The 18,147-nt window shown below is 43.5% G+C and overlaps 1 protein-coding gene across 6 annotated transcripts in view; it reads right to left on the bottom strand.

Moving 5' to 3' along the window:
* The window catches only part of WDR76 (WD repeat domain 76), a 31,924-nt gene extending 16,437 nt beyond the window's left edge, over positions 1 to 15,487 (bottom strand). For 3 of the 6 annotated variants that reach the window (XM_079953586.1, XM_079953587.1, XM_079953585.1), the window contains exons 1-13: positions 15,267 to 15,486; positions 12,311 to 12,670; positions 12,077 to 12,172; positions 10,768 to 10,823; positions 9,769 to 9,895; positions 8,649 to 8,750; positions 8,504 to 8,547; positions 8,261 to 8,414; positions 7,536 to 7,691; positions 5,108 to 5,325; positions 2,873 to 3,025; positions 2,151 to 2,204; positions 1,609 to 1,809 (exon numbers count right to left, since the gene is read on the bottom strand). In XM_079953586.1, coding sequence (XP_079809712.1) covers positions 1,609 to 1,809; positions 2,151 to 2,204; positions 2,873 to 3,025; positions 5,108 to 5,325; positions 7,536 to 7,691; positions 8,261 to 8,414; positions 8,504 to 8,547; positions 8,649 to 8,750; positions 9,769 to 9,895; positions 10,768 to 10,823; positions 12,077 to 12,172; positions 12,311 to 12,670; positions 15,267 to 15,353 — 1,808 coding nt within the window. In that variant the 5' untranslated portion in view covers positions 15,354 to 15,486. Of the gene's footprint in view, positions 1 to 989; positions 1,810 to 2,150; positions 2,205 to 2,872; positions 3,026 to 5,107; positions 5,326 to 7,535; positions 7,692 to 8,260; positions 8,415 to 8,503; positions 8,548 to 8,648; positions 8,751 to 9,768; positions 9,896 to 10,767; positions 10,824 to 12,076; positions 12,173 to 12,310; positions 12,671 to 15,266 lie in introns of those variants that run through there. The other 3 variants (XM_079953584.1, XM_079953588.1, XM_079953589.1) reach the window with 3 other exon arrangements.
* Between the last annotated feature and the right edge of the window lie 2,660 nt (positions 15,488 to 18,147).

Raw genomic sequence — 18,147 nt, forward strand, 5'->3', positions numbered from 1 at the left:
ACACAGCAACAAAATTAACTTCTAGTGTAGTGTTCCTACCTCAGTCTGTAGTAAACGATGCTTCTATGCAGTGAGTGAAAAGTCTTAATTTTAACATTCTCCATCCCAGATAATGATGCAGTATTTATTTCATGTTTTAATTGTTGGTATCGTTGATCATGCCACACACCTGTCCTGTTATCTGTAACTATTTTGTACAATGGACATTTTCATTTTCAAAGTGGACAACTTATGAATACTGATGGTGGCTTTAGATAGTTATTTTACTTTTTTAAAAATTCTGGCCACAATCCTAGAGTTAAGGTCTCCCGTGCACTTTCATTTCTCTGGGGCTTGCACAGCAGAACCTCTTCCTAATGGATTGGGTCTTGTTTTTGCCAAATGTTTTATCCTGAAAACTTTCCAGCTGGCAACTGAAAAAAAGTCATTTTTCCTGTTTTGCCCCATGTTACGTTTCATGTTTCACTTACTACTAAGTTGTTCCTGGTCTCATTTGTATAAACTGTGGTGGTTTCCATAGGTTGCTGTATCAGAGGAAACAAACTCTTACTAAGGACTAGCGTACTGCATATTTAAAAGCAGTAGAAAGTAAGTTACCTGAAAATGTGAATTTTAGTTTTCATAACAATATAGACGTTAACCTTTCATGTGCCAAATGCTGTGTTACATTTTCCCTTCAAAATAATGTACCTTTTTCTACATATTCAACATGTAGTTAGCATAAATCATTGGTGCCATATAGAAGTATTTTTAAATTTAAATAAATATTTAATTATGATGAAAATGTTCTCTGTTGATGCTTCTGCTCATGTTACATGTCTGCTTAGACAATTCCTGAAATGCTACCTGCTACCGTGGAAAATTTCTTTCAACCTCTCTGTCCTTAATGTTTTCAGAACTTGAATGCTTAACAAACTTAAATTGGATATATATACTTTTACTGCCAGATCATCCATATGATTTTGGTACAACCACCACATGGTGCTACACAGATTCCAAAGCATTTATTGTGTGTACTTTAAAAAAGTTGAACATGATGAGCAGGTCTAACACTGATTCATTTACTATGAATGCTTCCCTGGTGTAAGGTGCCATCTGGTGTTACTACACAACAGACATAATTGCATTTTCCATCTTGCAATGATGCATAAGCATTATTAACATGCTGCTTATGTTCAAGTTAGTGGGTGTTAAGAGAAAGCCACTCTTGATACACACCAAAACACCCTTTTGATCTTAGAATAATCGTTAGCAATTAACCTCTGAATTAAACATGATCTAGTACACAGCCTGCTCTGTAGATTTTTAAGCCACTACGAATGAACTTAAATATATTGAAACCATTTAACAGTTTCACATAAACAACCTTGCAGAAGCCTGCAATAAGTCACTGCATTTGAATAACAAGGCTAGCCTTATTTATTTCTGTTATCACTTAGAAAGTTTTGAAAATGAATATATTTGTCTTTCTCCAGGGACAAAGTCCTAACACAACCAAAATGCAACTCATACTCTTTGTTACCTGAAGGTTCAACATTCTCTACAACTTTTTTTCACTCTTTGAAAACATGGAGGCGGCCACTAGAGTTACCACCTGCAAGAATGTACCTGGTAGGGTGCCAGGCATTGATGGAACAAACAGAGCCAAGGTAGTCTTCACTGAGGAAGGAATGCACCAAATCTCCTGTCGCATGAAAGGCTTCAATTTGCCTTGGTCGAGACATACTCCCCACCACAAAGCAGTCATCCGTCTTTGGGTCCCAAATAGCTCTGAACCTTGTGAGCCACCGTCCTGTGTAGTTATTATGCCTATTCAGAAAGGGGAAGGGGGGGAGAGAAATAGTTAAGATTCATCTACATCGCTGCCTTCCAGTTGCTCTGGACAGCAACATGCCAGCAGCTCTAGCCAGCCCAACTGAATGATGTTAAGGCTGATGGGGAGTTGTAGTCCAAAACATCTGGAGGGCACTAGGTGGGGAGGGCTGATCTAGAAAACCAGGGTTCTTAAATCTGATGCACATGCTCTCTAATGGAAAAACCACTCTGCTACAGTCAAATATTGTGTTTTGCTCATTGTGGAGTCTGTGATCTCATAATCCCCTCCTCCAAACTTGAATCTTAGCACCAGAGTAAATCCTATTCTAACTCACCTGATAGTTGTGAGAACAGGGACTGAAGATGGTATACATGTGGTTTCAAAGATCCTGCAAGAGACAAAAAGTGGGGGCTTAAAAAAACCCCTAAATAGTCGATTTAGCCCCCCAAAAAACTACTTACTTACTTACTTATTCAAATCCAGCATGAGGATCAACAGGAAACTTTATCAAAGAGTTCAAGGACACAGTCCAGTCAGGCAAAAACACTCAAGGAAGGTGTGTTGCCTGAGGACAATCCTGAGGGCCACATTTAGCTCCCTACCCTCTGGTTTAGACTATGTAAACAATTATATTGCAAGGGGTCTCCCTACTGCTCATCGAGTGAAAATATGCTATGTATTTCTAAATACAAGCAAGTATTTTGAGGTAGATTTTTTAAAAGGTCATAAGCAAGGGCCCACACACCTCAATGCAAAATATTTAATTGCCGTAACTCAGCCATACACATCTCTCACAGAATCTCCTACATTTGTTTCCAGCAATGGTCAGCAAGAGGCATGAGTTCCAAACCTCTCCCACCCTGCCTCTGAACGTGGTAGGATCTACAGCAGCCCTATGTTTCAAGAGTCCTATTAACTTGCTCAATTCCACTACTGACGCCATATAAGCCAAGGGCCACAGCCAAGTCTCAGGGCAGCAAATTCAGTTATCTGTGAAAAAGGACTTTCACAGGAGGAAATTGTTAATACAAAAGCCAGCTCCCTTCCCACTCATACCTCAATGTATCATCAGCACAAGTAGTCAGCACCCTGTTGCCAGTCAAAGGTGAAAAATAAGCAGAAGCAACACTCTTGGTGTGCCCAGCAAGAGAGACCACGGGCTTGCTGCCACTCGCCTTCAGGTGCCGAACATCGTAAATATCAACATCCCTGCGGCATAAATGGAAACGTTAAGACTTTCATCCTGGGTGTCTCTTCTTCAGTGGCTAGCAGGGTGTCCTGAATGGGACATCTCCTCCCAATGGACTATCCAGGCATAGCTAATCTATTAAACTTCCTGTCTCTTGTGGTGGCGAGAGCTCCTCACACATCAAGGGGAAAAGGACATTGAAAACATAAAACCCTGCAGGTGTCAAACAAAATACTGGGACAAACTGCACTTAAGAAAATGAGAAACCACTGTATCAATATGGGGATGGGGGGAATAACAGAATTTGAGGACGATTCCACTGTTTGCTTACAATTGAGACAATAATTATTTGGGGAAGGAAAAAAATCATGGCATCTCCCTGTGTGTGCCCGTTTCCCTTTTGGCCTGTAAACTGCAGATCTGTTTGATTTTATGTTCTTGATATCCTAAGTATATAAAAGTGTCTTAATACACTGGTACGAATTCTGAGTGAAACAAGTTTCCTCCTATGAGAGAGATCAGGGGGTTAAGGGGAGCTGCTCAGCATATACACTCACTTCCTCCTCCCATTGTGGATGAATTAGCAGATGCCATGCTAGAGCTCAGAGACCTCACGACTAAGGTTCCGCAGAACCCATCTCTGAATTGGTGCCCACTTTCTGGCTCAAAGGGGAGCACTGTTTCTACCTATGCTATGTTCTCAAGACCAGGAGTCTGCTGGATCAAGATCCACAGCAGTCCAAGGTGCTGCTCCCTCTTTGCTTCGGGGTGTGGAGGTGGGATGAGTACCAGTCCTGGCTGGGGGATTCACTGGTTCCCAAGTGTGCAGTGTGGGTGGGTGCATTGCCCTTCTTTGGCGACAGTCGCTCTTCTCCTCTTCCTTTCTCTCATTGCAATTAGCCATCCACGGGAAATGAAAACACAGGGAAAACAAAAGGAAGTGCCAAAACTTTTTTTAAAGTTTGAAGTAAGGGAGGGAGAAAAGCTACTACTCTCAACTGTCTGCTACAGCTTTTTTCAACCAGAGTTCCATGGGGCCCTAGGATTCTGCGAGGTCGCAAGGAGTTCCTTGAGAGATTGAGATGCTAGCTAGCATGGTGGGTAGAGCTCTCTGACATCACCTCCTCTCATGTAACTCCTAATTTCCATGGTCATTTAGGCTCCCCTGTGGCCACGGGGTCTTAGTGCCTTCCCAGATTTTTCTCCCTCTGCCAAGGCTGAGATTGGGAAATTTTGCTTCTGTTCGTCCAGAGCTTGAACAAAGTGAAGAGTTTTTATCTACCGCTGAGTGTGTTAAATGAGCTCCTCTCTTCCTCCAAAAACTGAATTCTCCAAAGGAGGGGACAGAGAGTCTAATGGCTCCGCGTTCCTTGGGGGGGGGGGGAGTGTCCTCACCAGGATATCCCCCTCCACTGAAGAATGTGGAGATAAAAATAAGCTTGCTCTTACAGAAAGGCTTACTCTTTCTGTAATCTCTGAAAAGCATTCATCATCTTGGAGCACGTGAAGTTCTCTGTGCCCCACATAAAATCTGTAAGTTTATGCAATCTTTTACCACAGATCTGTTTTCTCTCTGTAAATTAAAAACAGGGAAACACTTCTTTTGGGGTGGAAATGAATTTTAAAGGGCACAGGAAAGCAAAACAACTTAAGATATTAGTCAATAGCTGTGACCAGGAGTTTTGTATAACAACGCTATACAGTGGTACCTCAGGTTAAGTACTTAATTCGTTCTGGAGGTCCATTCTTAACCTGAAGCACCACTTTAGCTAATGGGGCCTTCTGCTGCCGCCACGCCGCCGGAGCACGATTTCTGTTCTCATCCTGAAGCAAAGTTCTTAACCTGAAGCACTATTTCTGGGTTAGCAGAGTCTGTAACCTGAAGTGTATGTAACCCGAGGTACCACTGTAATCTCTTCAGAGTCCCCCCTCCCCTAAATTTAGAGAATGTCCAGAGGTCTTGGGCTTGGGAAGAATCTACTGTGACTCCGGTCCCAATAGGAGGCCTCTATTCACTTATTAGCATCACATCTCTTTGATTTCTGGGCTCCAAATTCCTAATGTACTGCAACAAGCAATCGTGTATCACAGCTTGTACCTACCCTGCTCCAGCAGCTACAAAATAATGTCTGCTGAGTGGGTTGGTATGGATGGTCCTTGTCGTCTTCGAATTAAGTTCTACAAAAAGCTCAGCGGAAGCTCCTGGCGTTCTCTGATCTACTACAGCTACCTCTCCATCCCACATTCCCACTATCAGAGTAGAGGCATCTGCAGCCAAGAAATCAAATGAGGAAAGGTTGTCCTCTTCATTTCTGTACACCTGAGAATGAGAAAGAGGTTTACTTTTAGGTGAAGTCTAAACCTATTTTAAATTACCAATTTTACGCTGATAAATCACAATAGCTGTAGGATATTCTACAACTGTAGGATGATTCTCTGGCTGCCACACCATGGTTTCCTCAATCCTCTTTGCCAATTGCTACAAGCACACTTGCAGACAGACAAGATTTCCAAATGTACAGAGTTAAAAATCCTGACTTTTCCATCCCTGCCTAAAAAACTGAATTCTGTCTGTAGCAATGGATAAAAACAATGGGACACTGCCTTGTACTATGTGGAACTGTATGTCCACTTAACCCAGTTCTGTCTATTCTGACTGGCAGTAGCTCTCTGGGGTCTCAGGCTGAGGTCATTCCTATCACCTATTTGATTACCGCCCCCTCCCACCATGGCCACCCCTTTTCTTCTGGATGTGCCAAGGATTGAAGCTCGGTCCTTAATGAGACAGAAGTGAACAGGAGAGAGAGCGCACGAGAGTGCGCGCACGAGAGAGCGCTGCTCTTTTCCATCTTCCATCCATCTTGGAGGAGCTGCTTGAGCAAGAGAGAAAGATGGAGGAATACCATATCTGATTTTGCATTATACATCCAAAGGGATCGCATTCTAAACAAGGGAATATTGCGATTTTGTTGCGTTTCTGCTAATGTTTGACCACATAATTTATGACATTTCCTTCCATTCTTTCAGTTAAAATGGAAGTTTTACTATTTAGCAGAAGTCATTGCAACAGTATACTATTCTGTTCCATTTGGAATGGTTTTACTTGTTTTATAATTTTAATTAATCTGTTTTTATGACTGTATTTTCCATGAATGATCGTATCTCACCCTGGCAACTTATGGTGAAGGGTGAGTCAGAAATCAAATACCGTATTTTTCCCTCTATAACACGCAGGTTTTTTCTCCTAAAAAGGAAGGGGAAATGTCTGTGCGTGTTATAGAGCGAATGTGTGGTCCCTGGAGCCGAAAAAGCAGGCAAAAATCAAATCGCGGGTCTCCTAGAAGGGAAACTTGAAAAGAGGAAGCGGCTGCTTTCCTCCATTCTGCCTCAGGGTCTTACTGCCCACCCTCCTCTGTTTCCTTGCTGTGTTTGCTCAAACGGAACAAAGAGCAGGGAAAGCCCCTCCCCTCCAGGCAAGCAGAGGGGAAAGTGTCCTCTCTGTGCTCCGGTACTGCTGGGGGAGAGGGAGAGAGAGGGGGGAGGGAGAGAGAGAGAGAAAGAGAGAGAGAGGGAGGGAGAGAGAGGGGGGGAGGGAGGGAGAGAGAGAGAGATGGCTGGCTTGGGTGGGGGGAAACTTTTGCCTTTCTTTCCTCCCTCCCGTTAAATCCCTCTCCTGCATTCCTCCCCTCCAGGCAAGAAGAGGGGAAAGTGTCGTCTCTGTGCTCCGGTACTGCTGGGGGAGAGGGAGAGAGAGGGGGGAGGGAGAGAGAGAGGGGGAGGGAGAGAGAGAGAGAGAGATGGCTGGCTTGGGTGGGGGGAAACTTTTGCCTTTCTTTCCTCCCTCCGTTAAATCCCTCTCCTGCATTCTTAGCCAGCTGCTTCTCTGCACACCCCTCTCATGTCCCTTCTTTGTTTTTCCTTCGCTCCCCACTTAAAATGTGGTTACAAAGCATAGATCCACATGGATCCTCAGGATCTTTGCATTGGGTCACCCCAAATTCACCATCAGATCACATAGCATGTCCATGGCTACAGCCTGCCCCCCCAAAATCACGCACCCACTGTTGCCTGGGGCTGCAATGGTGCAAAAACGTGGTTAAAAAGCATGGATCCACATGGATCCTCAGGATCTTTGCATTGGGTCACCCCAAATTCACCATCAGATCACATAGCATGTCCATGGCTACAGCCTGCCCCCCCCCAAATCACGCACCCACTGTTGCCTGGGGCTGCAATGGTGCAAAAACGTGGTTACAAAGCATGGATCCACAGGAATTCTCAGGATTTTTGCATTGGGTCACCCCAAATTCACCATCAGATCACATGTCTGTGGCCACAGCATGAAGCCCAAAAATGATACATCCACTGTTTCATTCAGAATGTTTTTCCCTTTGTTTTCCTCCTCTAAAAATGATGTGCGTGTTATGGTCAGGTGCGTGATATAGAGCGAAAAATACGGTAAATGAATAAATAAATAATAAATCTTTATTGAGACCTTGCAATAGCTGCAACGTTGCAACCAACATTCACCTCATCAAAGACCGCTCTGGTTACATCCCCACGTCGTAACGTGCCGTCGTGGCTCACAGACAGAAGATGAGCAGGATTAGACAGAGAAAAATACATACAGCTAACTGCCTGGCTATGGGGAACAAAGGTGTGTACTCCATCTTCCAATCCGCTGTCCTAAGAAGTACAAACAGACACAGCATTAGTACATTTCTCATAATTTCTCTTTTCAAAATTGGAACCAGAACTTACAGTGTGGTTCCCTTCCCATTCAGAAGGGTCAGTTCTTTCTCAGTTAGAAGACAGAGCCAGAAAAGTTTGCAGGGGACAAAACTTATCAATGGCTACAAACTACCATGGCAATGTATTACCTCCAGTGCTGGAGGCAGACTGTTGCTGAATACCAGCTGCTGGGAATCACAAGCGGGGAGTGTGCTGCTATTACATTCAAGTCCTGCATGTGGGCTTCCCATTGGGGAATCTGATTAGCCACTCTGAGAATAGGATGCCGGACTAGAAGGGCACCCTTTGGCCTGACCCGGCAGAATATGCTTTAATGTGGTGACCGCTCCTTCATTGGAGCTTTTTAAGCAGAGGTTGGATGGTCATCTGTCCTGGATGCATTGGGTGAGATTCCTGCATTGCTGGGGGTTGAACTAGATGACCCTCGGGGTCCCTTCCAACTCTATGATTCTATGATATAAACAGTAATAGATAGCAAAGACAATAGAGCACAAGCTATTTACCAAATCCCAGAGACCGATCTGTCCCCACTTATCTCCAGCTGCTACTAAAGTTCTGCTTTCAGATGGATGGATAGCCACGGAGTGAATCCGGTTTCGGACCACTTTTGCTACAGAATCTTCTCGGAGGACCATTTTACGCAGACGAGCTTGGTAACTGGGACAAAATCATTAGCATGTTAACATCCACAAAAACCAAGCAAATACCGGGGGGGGGGGGGGAGTTAAAACTGGTTTTAAAATTACCTTTCCAAGTTACATGTAGGCATCTCAATCACCTTAGGCTTTACCTGTAAAATTGGTTGGAAAACAGAAGGAATTTACCATGCAGATATTGAATTAATATATATTTTTAAGTATTTAGGCTTGCTACATGTCAAAACAATGATACCTGACTTATTTTTGCCCACATATTCAGAAAACCTTCAGTTACATCATTTCCTTCCTCTTGATCTATGGGTATCATCTGAAGTGGTCCAGGTGGCAAAGGAGGCTTTCAAGAGAGGAAATGGCACAAAACATCACTGGCTTGCTTTACAACTTGCTCATCAGTGCACCCCACAGAAAATAACAAAGAGAGCCACTTAATTAAAAAAATAATAATTGTATTTTCAATTTCTAAAATTTTATTTTCAGTTTTTTTAAACTTTGACTTTTATTGATAACGTTAATATTTTATGCTTTTTTGTAAACCACATGGGCTTTTTTTAGTTAAGCAGTATACAAATTTTGTTAAATAATGAATAAAAAATTATTCTCCTCTCCCACATCCCAATCAATCTTTCCACTTTATTCACCAACCCAAATTATTTTCGCAAAGCCAAGTTCTTAAGACTTGTTTGAAGCAACTATACACTTGATCCGTGAGGAACCAAGGAAGTCCAAGGATGCTCGGACCAAACTACAGTGCTAGACAGCAGAAAAGCTCTCTCAGCAACCCCTCACGTTTCAGAGTAAAATGCCTTGCAAGCAGCTGCAGGAGGACTGTGAGCAAAATCATGGGAGGGGGGTTTCTAGAACTTACGTGAAATTGTGAAGCTTCCCTGCCATTTTTGCTACACTGGAAGCTGCATGTTGTTTAAGGGATCTTGTTATATCTATTATATTTGCTATTGCTTTGCTATGCCATCATAAAATTGTTGCTATATTATGAAATCACTGCTATGTTATTGTTTCGTTATGTTATTCTGAATTTTTTTGTAGTGTTTGTTTGAAATGCAGCCCGATTTCTTTGTTGTAAGCTGCTTTGAGCGTGATTTTTTGTGGAAAAGCAGCATACAAATAAAATGAATGAACGAAATAATAATAATAATATTAATAATAATAATAATAATAATAATAATAAAATGTATTTATATCCCGCCCTCCCCAGCCGAAGCCCGGCTCAGGGCGGCTAACAACAATAAAACAGTACAAAAGTACAGCATAAATACTCTTGCAAAGTCAAGTCTGGGTATTTCAGTGAGAGCACTTGAAGATAAAGCCCTTTCCCTTTGTATCTGTCAACTTACATATTCATCTACTGAAGGTTCTGGTTGTGCTTGTGCTTCTGGCAAGGGGATGCTCAGTGGATCCACTTTTTGCAAGCGCATTGATCTTCGACAAGTTGTCTCAGTTTTTGCCTTGGAATGTTTAATTCTACGGAGACAACATAATTTCTCCACTAAGTCCTTGCAGGGTTTCAAGTGTTCCTCATTCATGCCGCTACAGATTTAGCCTTAATTCTTCCTTTAGATTATTCTGCATTTTCTGTTATTGCTTTCCATCTCCCTCCATCATATTTTTCTAACTGCCTCCGTCAGACACCACAATGGTTGCAAAATTACAGCCTGGAGACCTTACTTGTCCCACAGCTTACCATTCAGTTTGCAATGAAACTCCCAGAGTACTTTAGAAATGAAACAGCAAAAATGCAACGAAGCTGTCAATGCTTCAAAATAGCAAACATTATGTTGCTACTCCACTTCTCCCCCTCTCACTTGCCAAGAGTAAAACTGGAGTCCCACATGCAAAAACAAGGCAGAGGAGGAGGTGACGGAGCAACTGCATATTCTCCTACTGTCATAGCCATGACATTATTAACCCAAATACAGTGGTACCTCGGTTTACAACCTTAATCCGTTCCGGAAGTCCATTTTTAAACCAAAACCATTCTTAAACCGAGGTGTGCTTTCCTTAGTGAGGCCTCCCGCCACCAGTGCCCTTCCACTGTTTGGACTCCGTTCTTAGACTTAGACTGAGACACTATTTCCGGTTTTGCGGAGTTCGTAAACCAAATAGTTCTTAAACAGGGCTGTTCTTAAACCGAGGTACCACTGTACTGCTTTTAAAATGATCTTTTCTTTTTCGCATATAATACAGCAGGTAAGAATTCCCAATAGCCAACCAGCAGGAGTTCAGCTCTCAGTATTAATTAGTTAAGTAGATTTAGGTACTGTCACGACATAAAGAGGGAAAGGGGAAAAAATTGCCAAAATATTTAACCATAATGAATGGGTATGTAGTTTTACCTTTGTATTTTCGGAGACTGCACTCTGGCTGTCAAATTACGAAGACTTGCTGCCGACTTAAAGTGTGAGAGAGTAAGATCAGATGCATAGAATGTAAAATTTCAAAATTATTGTTTCTGCTTCAATTTACTACATTTATATCCCACATTTATCTTTTTATTTCCCTAGGCTTTTAACCTCTGAGGTATTTTTATTTCTGTTGCCTTTGGCTTTAGCAATACCCTTTACTGATGTCAACTGTTGTTACTGTTTTGTTGAGTGGTACTCAACTAGGTTTATCTCAAAGTAGACACACTAAAATTAATGAACATAACTAAGGTAGGTCCATTCACTTCAGTTTGAATGGCAAAATTTGGCAAAACATAACTGAATGCCACCCATTCTGTTTTATGACTTACTGGAAATTTTTGGAAGGCCCTGATGTTTGCTGTATTAACTATTAGCTATGGAACCACTGCAGTGTTAGAAACTGATATATGAAAGCTAGGAGCTAAATGCCACCTTAAACCTAGGTTATGGGCGCAACAACGGAATGTCTAGGTGCGCTTTTTTATAACAAGAATACAAAGCTGAAAATCAATGAACTGCAGCTAAAATATGTTCATTTTTCACATGACCTAGTCCTTCTCCTGCCCACCACCTAATATTCTTAAGAGGATCTCTTCTCCAGTCTTCAAAGAGTAGCTGGAAGTGAGGAGGCAGAAAAAGGTCCTCCTTTCCTTCCACTGCAGTTTTAATCTGAAATCTTAGGTGCAGTACTGCACCCAAAGCTCAGAAACTGCTTGCACTAATGGAATTCCCTGTCGCAAAATGCACCTAGAACAATAGGAGTTTCAAACACTGATTCTCAAGTAAATTATACAGTGGTGCCCCACAAGACGAATTCCTCGCAAGACGAAAAACTCGCTAGACGAAAGAGTTTTCCGTCTTTTGAGGTGCTTCGCAAGACGAATTTCCCTATGGGCTTGCTTCGCAAGACGAAACGTCTTGCGAGTTCTTTCCCTCCCCCCCCTTTTTCTAAGCCGCTAAGCCGCTAATAGCGCTAATCCGCTAATAGCCGTGCTTCGCAAGACGAAAAAACCGCAAGACAAAGAGACTCGCGGAACGGAATAATTTCGTCTTGCGAGCCACCACTGTACCACTTAAAAATATGGCTAAAGCCATGATGAAGACCAAGATCAACAGCGTAATCCTATTCCGAAGTAAGACCCATTGAGTTCAATGGGCCTTACTTCCAGGTTGGTATTTCCAAGGCTGCACCCCAAGTATCAGAACTTGTTGTTCTAATCCAGAAGACATTCCAACAAACCTCAAACAGCTTCAGGGAAGCAAAAAATTTGGCATTTTCTGTTATGTTCTTCAGTCTTTTCCTCTCATAAGCCGATAGTTGTGTTGAGACTTCCTCCTGCAACAACAAGCAAGCAAGCAAGCAATTATGTTTCAAAATATTCACAGAAGTTGAAGTTTTAAGCCATATCTTACATGTAATTCTAAGCACGGTATATAAGGAGTTATTTTCCTCAGCAAATTAAGAGACACTTACATCATTTCTGTCACTCTCGGAATCCCCATCGGTATCCAAATCACTGCTGACAGCTTCTACGACTGAACCACATCTGTGAGAATCCGTGTTGAAGACTACCTCGCTTACTCCATGAGATATAGCCCTCATTTCTGGACTTGAATAATCGCTACAGATTTTCTTGGCTTTGGGTTCTTTACCGAAAGACTCCTCACAGCTGGAAAATTGCTCTAACAAACGTTTCTGAGGCAAATGCTTGTTGTGTTCTCCACATGTGGCTGACACAGGCGTGAGAAGAATTCTGATTTGTTTTGTCAAAGTCTTGCTCTTCACAGGGCTTCTGGGGAGACATGTGGTCGGATTTTCAGTGGGTGTTGTCTCCTGAAGATGTGTAAGAAATTAAAAAAAAACCCAGTTATCTATTCCTTATCTATTGATTTATTATTGCAACACATTCCCAATGAACTTGTACTGGGAGTTACGTGAAATCCATTAGCAGAAATGTTTTAAGTTTGTCTGTCATCTGAGAATTGTTTTCTACTCCAGATCGTCATATCACTAGTGATTCACCCCATTCCAAAGCACACTTTTTAAAAAATGTATTCTGCCTTCTAAAATTCTGATACGGTGTTCTCAGCTGCAGGAGTGCCAACTTGGGGGGGGGGAGGGAGGGGAGCCCCACCCCACATAACTGATCACATGCTGCAGCACATGCCCCCCCCCCTATTTGAATGGCAATCTTCCTCAACTTTTTTGGGAAGCAGCCCTCTCAAATATTTTATTAGGGGGTAACCTCAGCCCCTAGGAGTTGGTACAGTGGTGCCCCGCAAGACGAATGCCTCGCAAGACGAAAAACCCGCTAGACGAAAGGGTTTTCCGTTTTTCGAGCCGCTTCGCAAGACGAATTTCCCTATGGGCTTGCTTCACAAGACGAAAACGTCTTGCGAGTCTTTTCCCTCCCCCCCCCCTTTTTCTAAGCCGCTAAGCCTCTAATAGCCGCTAATAGCACTAATCCGCTAATAGGGATGCTTCGCAAGACGAAAAAACCGCTAGACGAAGAGACTCGTGGAACGGATTATTTTCGTCTTGCGAGGCACCACTGTACTTATGCTCAGCTGCAATTGGGGAAATGAATGCTGACCTAAAATGCATGTAAGATGTAATCACCGTCGAACACTTGGGGTGTTGCTTTGAAAAAACATGCAGTATAAAGAGTTAGCTAATAATCCCCTAATTTTGTATTTTCACTACAAACATCTGGAGAGCCAGAGTTTGCCTATGCCTGCATTAAGAGCTCACAGAGAACAAACATCTAATACTGGGGAGCAGGAATGCCACACACACACACACAAATTTGGCGCCCTCCAGATGTTTTGGACTACAACTCCAGTCAATCTCACTCAGAGAGCACATTCTGGCTGGGCTGATGGAAGTTTCAGTCCAAAACATTTGGAGAATCACTGGCTGGGGAAGGCCACACATTGTACCACAGGTCCATCTGCATGGTCTTCTTTAAACAGTGCACCCATAGGGACCCTTGCAACAAGGTGCAACATTGCATTGTAAACCACTAAAGAGATTTTATTATGCTCAAGCAGTGCATATATTTTGTTTATTTACAGACTCTGAGATCCATCCATGTGGGTGGATGGCTGCCTCTGTCCATCCTGGGCCCTCTCACTAGTTTGTCATCCCAAGCCAGCCCTCTGAGGCCAAAGTTTGTGGCTGGGCTCAAATGCAAAACCTGCAGAACTCCCCACTGGTGCCTTGGAAAGAGGGCGCGAAAGCCCACAGCTCAGTTGGTTAGTGTGGTGCTGATAATGCCAAGGTTGCAGGTTTTTATCCCCGTAAGGGACAGCTGCATATTTCTGCATTACAGGGTGTTTGGACTAGATGATCCTCAGGGACCCTTCCAACTCTGATTCTATGATTATCACATCAACCAGGAAGGCTGCCGCAGCAAAACTTGGTACTGTCCCTGCCAGTGAGCCCCAAGTGAACACCGACCTCTTTACCCACCCTCACCCCCCAACACTTGAGATATGCATGTATTTTAGGAGTTTTCTCTTGATTGCAACCTGCTTTGTTTTGAATATCTTATTTTCAGATTCTTGTAACCCACCCAGGACCCTCACAGTGAAGAGCAGGTAAGAAGTAATAATAATCCAATACTAGTGCTACTTAAGTGCAGCCTCGTGGCAAATTTAGAAGTATGGGTTCCCTCGTGATAGTCACAGCCACACCCCTCCCAAGATTATACAACTTTCTAAGATTATACAATAACCTTATTACTTACACAATAATAGTGATTAGGGGTGCACTGCAGCAACCAGCACAAAACTCAGTAATTGCACTACCAGGAACAAATTATTTGGAGTGCTCCAACATCTTCTTCTGGAGTGACTTAACTCCTGTGAAATTCCAGGGTTTGGAACATCATTTTCTCCCCATTCTCTTGAACCCAAAAAGCGCCCCAAGCCTTCCCAGTGTCCTTCAGTGCTTAATTTTGGAGTGTGCAGTGGCTAAAAAGCTTCACCTTCATGCTGATGAGGTGGCCCTAGGAGGCTGGACCTGGCAGGGACCCCTGCAGCTGCTGAAACAGGAACAGGCCTTGGGTCCCAGCCTATGCACCGTTGCTCAAGAGTAAACCTACTGCAACTGGTGAACTGATTAATTTGGGCCCAGTGGGTCTTAGCGAAGCTGAGTGCAACTCAGAGGCGGCCCGCTGAAATGAAAGCAGACATGGCCAATTTTAAGAGTGTTAATTCCAGCATGTCCATTGGGAGCCGCCTACTACGAATAGCAAGGAAGCCGCCTTCGCCACAGGAGCCTCACGAGGAGCAGCGCTTTCATTAGGGCGACTGAGGTGGGGCTTCCATTTTAAAAGCGGCGGGTGCCTATTTTAAGCCTCCCGCCACCTCGCTTCCCTCCCCGCCTCCCTGTAAGGTAGGACAGGCAGGTAGGCACAAAAACCCACCTGCTCCAGCTGCTGGATCAAAGCCGCCGCTTCTTTCTCCTCCTCGACCACTATCCGCTCCGTCTCCATGCCGGCCGGCTCACTCATCCTGGCTTCCCTTCCTTTCCCGCGCGCTGAAGCGGCTTCCTGGGCTCCGCGCGGGGCGGGGAAAAGGCGCCAATTCTGCTCCTCCTCCTCCTCTTCCTCGTGACCCGCTCAGCTGTGTCGCTTCCCGCCTTTACTGCCTTTTGGCCTAGGGCTACTCCTAAACCGTTGTGGTTATTTATTTATTTTTTAAATTCCAATCCATGCTGCGTAAATAATTCGAAGCGGGTTGCAACGAAAGACGAGTTAAACGCTGAAAAGCCAACTGCAAATGCAGCACCACGCTAAAATGTGGGACATTCCTCCCTCCCTCACATACTGTACACCCCCAAATAAGTAAAAATGCCGCCATTCTTGCTTCAGCCTTTTGGGCACAAAGCGGGCGAGAGAGCTGGTTGCTGCTACGCAGAGGTACAGGGAGGAAACACTCGGCCCATTTTGACTTTGCGTATTTATTATTAATAAAATTTATATACCACCTGGTTGTAAAAAATAAAAAAGCACATGCACACAACTAGACCCTTAAAGCGTATAGTTTTGTTTGTTCATTTATTGCATTTTTATCTCGCTTTTCCTCCAAGGAACTCAAGGCAGTATACATAATTCTCTTCCCATTTTATCCCTACACCAACCCTGTGAGGTAGGCGAGGCTGAAAGGCAGTGACTGGCCCAGAGTCACCCAGTGAGCTTCATGGCTGAGTGGGGGAGGAGGGATTTGAATTTGGGTCTCCCCAAGTGAATGAGCAGCCTTGCCTCAAGAACAGATATGGAGAGACTTTACTCAAACAGCTTTGAAAAGGCACAGGAAGTCTTGCAAAAGGTAAAGTCTGGGGCTCAGACATCCACTTTAAAAAGTCCATGTGGCAGCTATTGTGGGGCGTGGGTGGGTGGAGAGAGAATGAATAGCAATGCCAGGTTTATCTCATTGGCTATAAGAATTTTAAGGTCTCAAATATAGAATATTCATAAAGGCAAACACATATCTGCATATATGAACCATGTGTCTGAAATAGTATGGGAGAGCAATCCTGAAGCCATTTTGACTCTCCCAAGTGAAGGGCCATTAAAATATTGTTCTATATATGATCCCAAAAACTCTTTGAGGCATTTTTTCCTCTCTCATGTTATCCCTAAGGGGGGGGGTAGGTTTTTACACCAGCCAGAAGAATAAGGCTTTAGATGTTACAGTGAAAATAGGCCTCAGGAATGTCTGGCTTAGGTGGGTAGAGATAAGAGCAAGGTTGAATGGGTGTTTTTGTAACCCCAGAGGGAGGGAGGCTGAGATAAGAGGAAGGAGGGGCTGGAAATACGTGAAATAAGGAAGTTGATCCAAATATGGAAAAACGAAACCTAATTTTTATGGCATTTCTTGTAAAACATGTGTTTTCTTGGAAATCAGATGACTGTCCATTCTACAGGGTATAAATGGCTGGCACACCCAGAGGGGGGGGGGGCAGACATCGGGCAAACGCTTGTCTGTACCATTTTTCTCATGACAAAATAAACTTTTACTGCCGTTTTGACTCCTTGCAGCGTCTCTGATGCTCCTAGTATCAGATAAGGAAAAAACAAAGGAAGGGTCTTTCACAATGACCTCAAATATTCCTCTGCAGTAAGGGAGGCAAATGGGGACTGACAAATCCTGCTTTAAGGGCATATCTGTGTATGAATAGGGTGAGCCTGTGACCCGGATTGAGGAACTAAGTATTAACCATCACAAAAGAATGGCAAGAGACTGCCCAGGTAATGCAATCAGTAACCATTAGCAAGTATCCTAGCAGACAGGATTTTTGCCATAGGCCACCTCCTTCTGTGATGTATGTATGATGTTTTGAGGGGTGGTGGTCTTGGGCTACAGGGTGGGCAATTTCAAAAAACTGCTTGTGCACCATTGTTCAGGGTTCTCCCTCCTGCATGTGGTGAGTGGGGACCCTATTGCAACAGTTCCTTGAATAAAAGTCAGGCTTACCATCCTCTTTGCTTCTCAATATACTCTGGTTGGCCTCTGTTATTTTCTCCTACCGATAGGGAACCCACTTAAGGACTCTATACGAGCTCCAGAATACCCCATAAGGGAAAGGGAGCAGTTTTTCTTATAACAGCATGCATCCTGCTTGCCCTGGAAGAATGCAACCAGAAGTGGCTCCCACAAACTTCGGCTTGGAACCTCATCTTCTTTGCACCTGTGCACCAGTTACAAGGTGCTGGAGTTTGGCAGCACATGAAGAAAGGTTATGGTGGTAAAATAGGGCAAGAATAAGCCTCCTGGGGAGCCAGGGGGTGGCTTTGCCAACTAGGATTGCAAGCAACTAGGGTTGCAATATACAAGAACCTGAGCCACACAGGAATGGCAATATGCAATACTGCTGTATTTCAGATTTGGATGTCCAGGCTAGAGTGAGCTATGAACTCAATGCTAAAACTATACATTTTACACATTTTTTTCCAAGTATTCTGCCGAGTGGGATGGCATCAAGCCTGCCATCCCTTCAAAAGACATTTTCCACCCTTACTTGTCACCAACATGCTTTGATGTTTCTGCAGATTAATGTTTAAATTAATTTTGTTTGCTTGGCTCTTCAGGTAACATGTATATCTTAATATACTGTGACAAGACTCGTGTTCTCATTACTTACAAAAAGACAGCATCAGTATTTGCATTCATATGCATTTGTTCTGCAAGGCCTGACAGAACACAGGAAGGGGGTTCTTATCGTGACAGCTTACAGAACACCTGCCATGTTTGCAGGAGTGTAACTTAAAAAGATATTTTAAGATAACTAGTTGAACAGCCGCT

The sequence above is a fragment of the Podarcis cretensis genome (genome assembly GCF_951804945.1).
Source record: "Podarcis cretensis genome assembly, chromosome: 14".
In the NCBI taxonomy this organism is placed as follows: domain Eukaryota; kingdom Metazoa; phylum Chordata; class Lepidosauria; order Squamata; family Lacertidae; genus Podarcis; species Podarcis cretensis.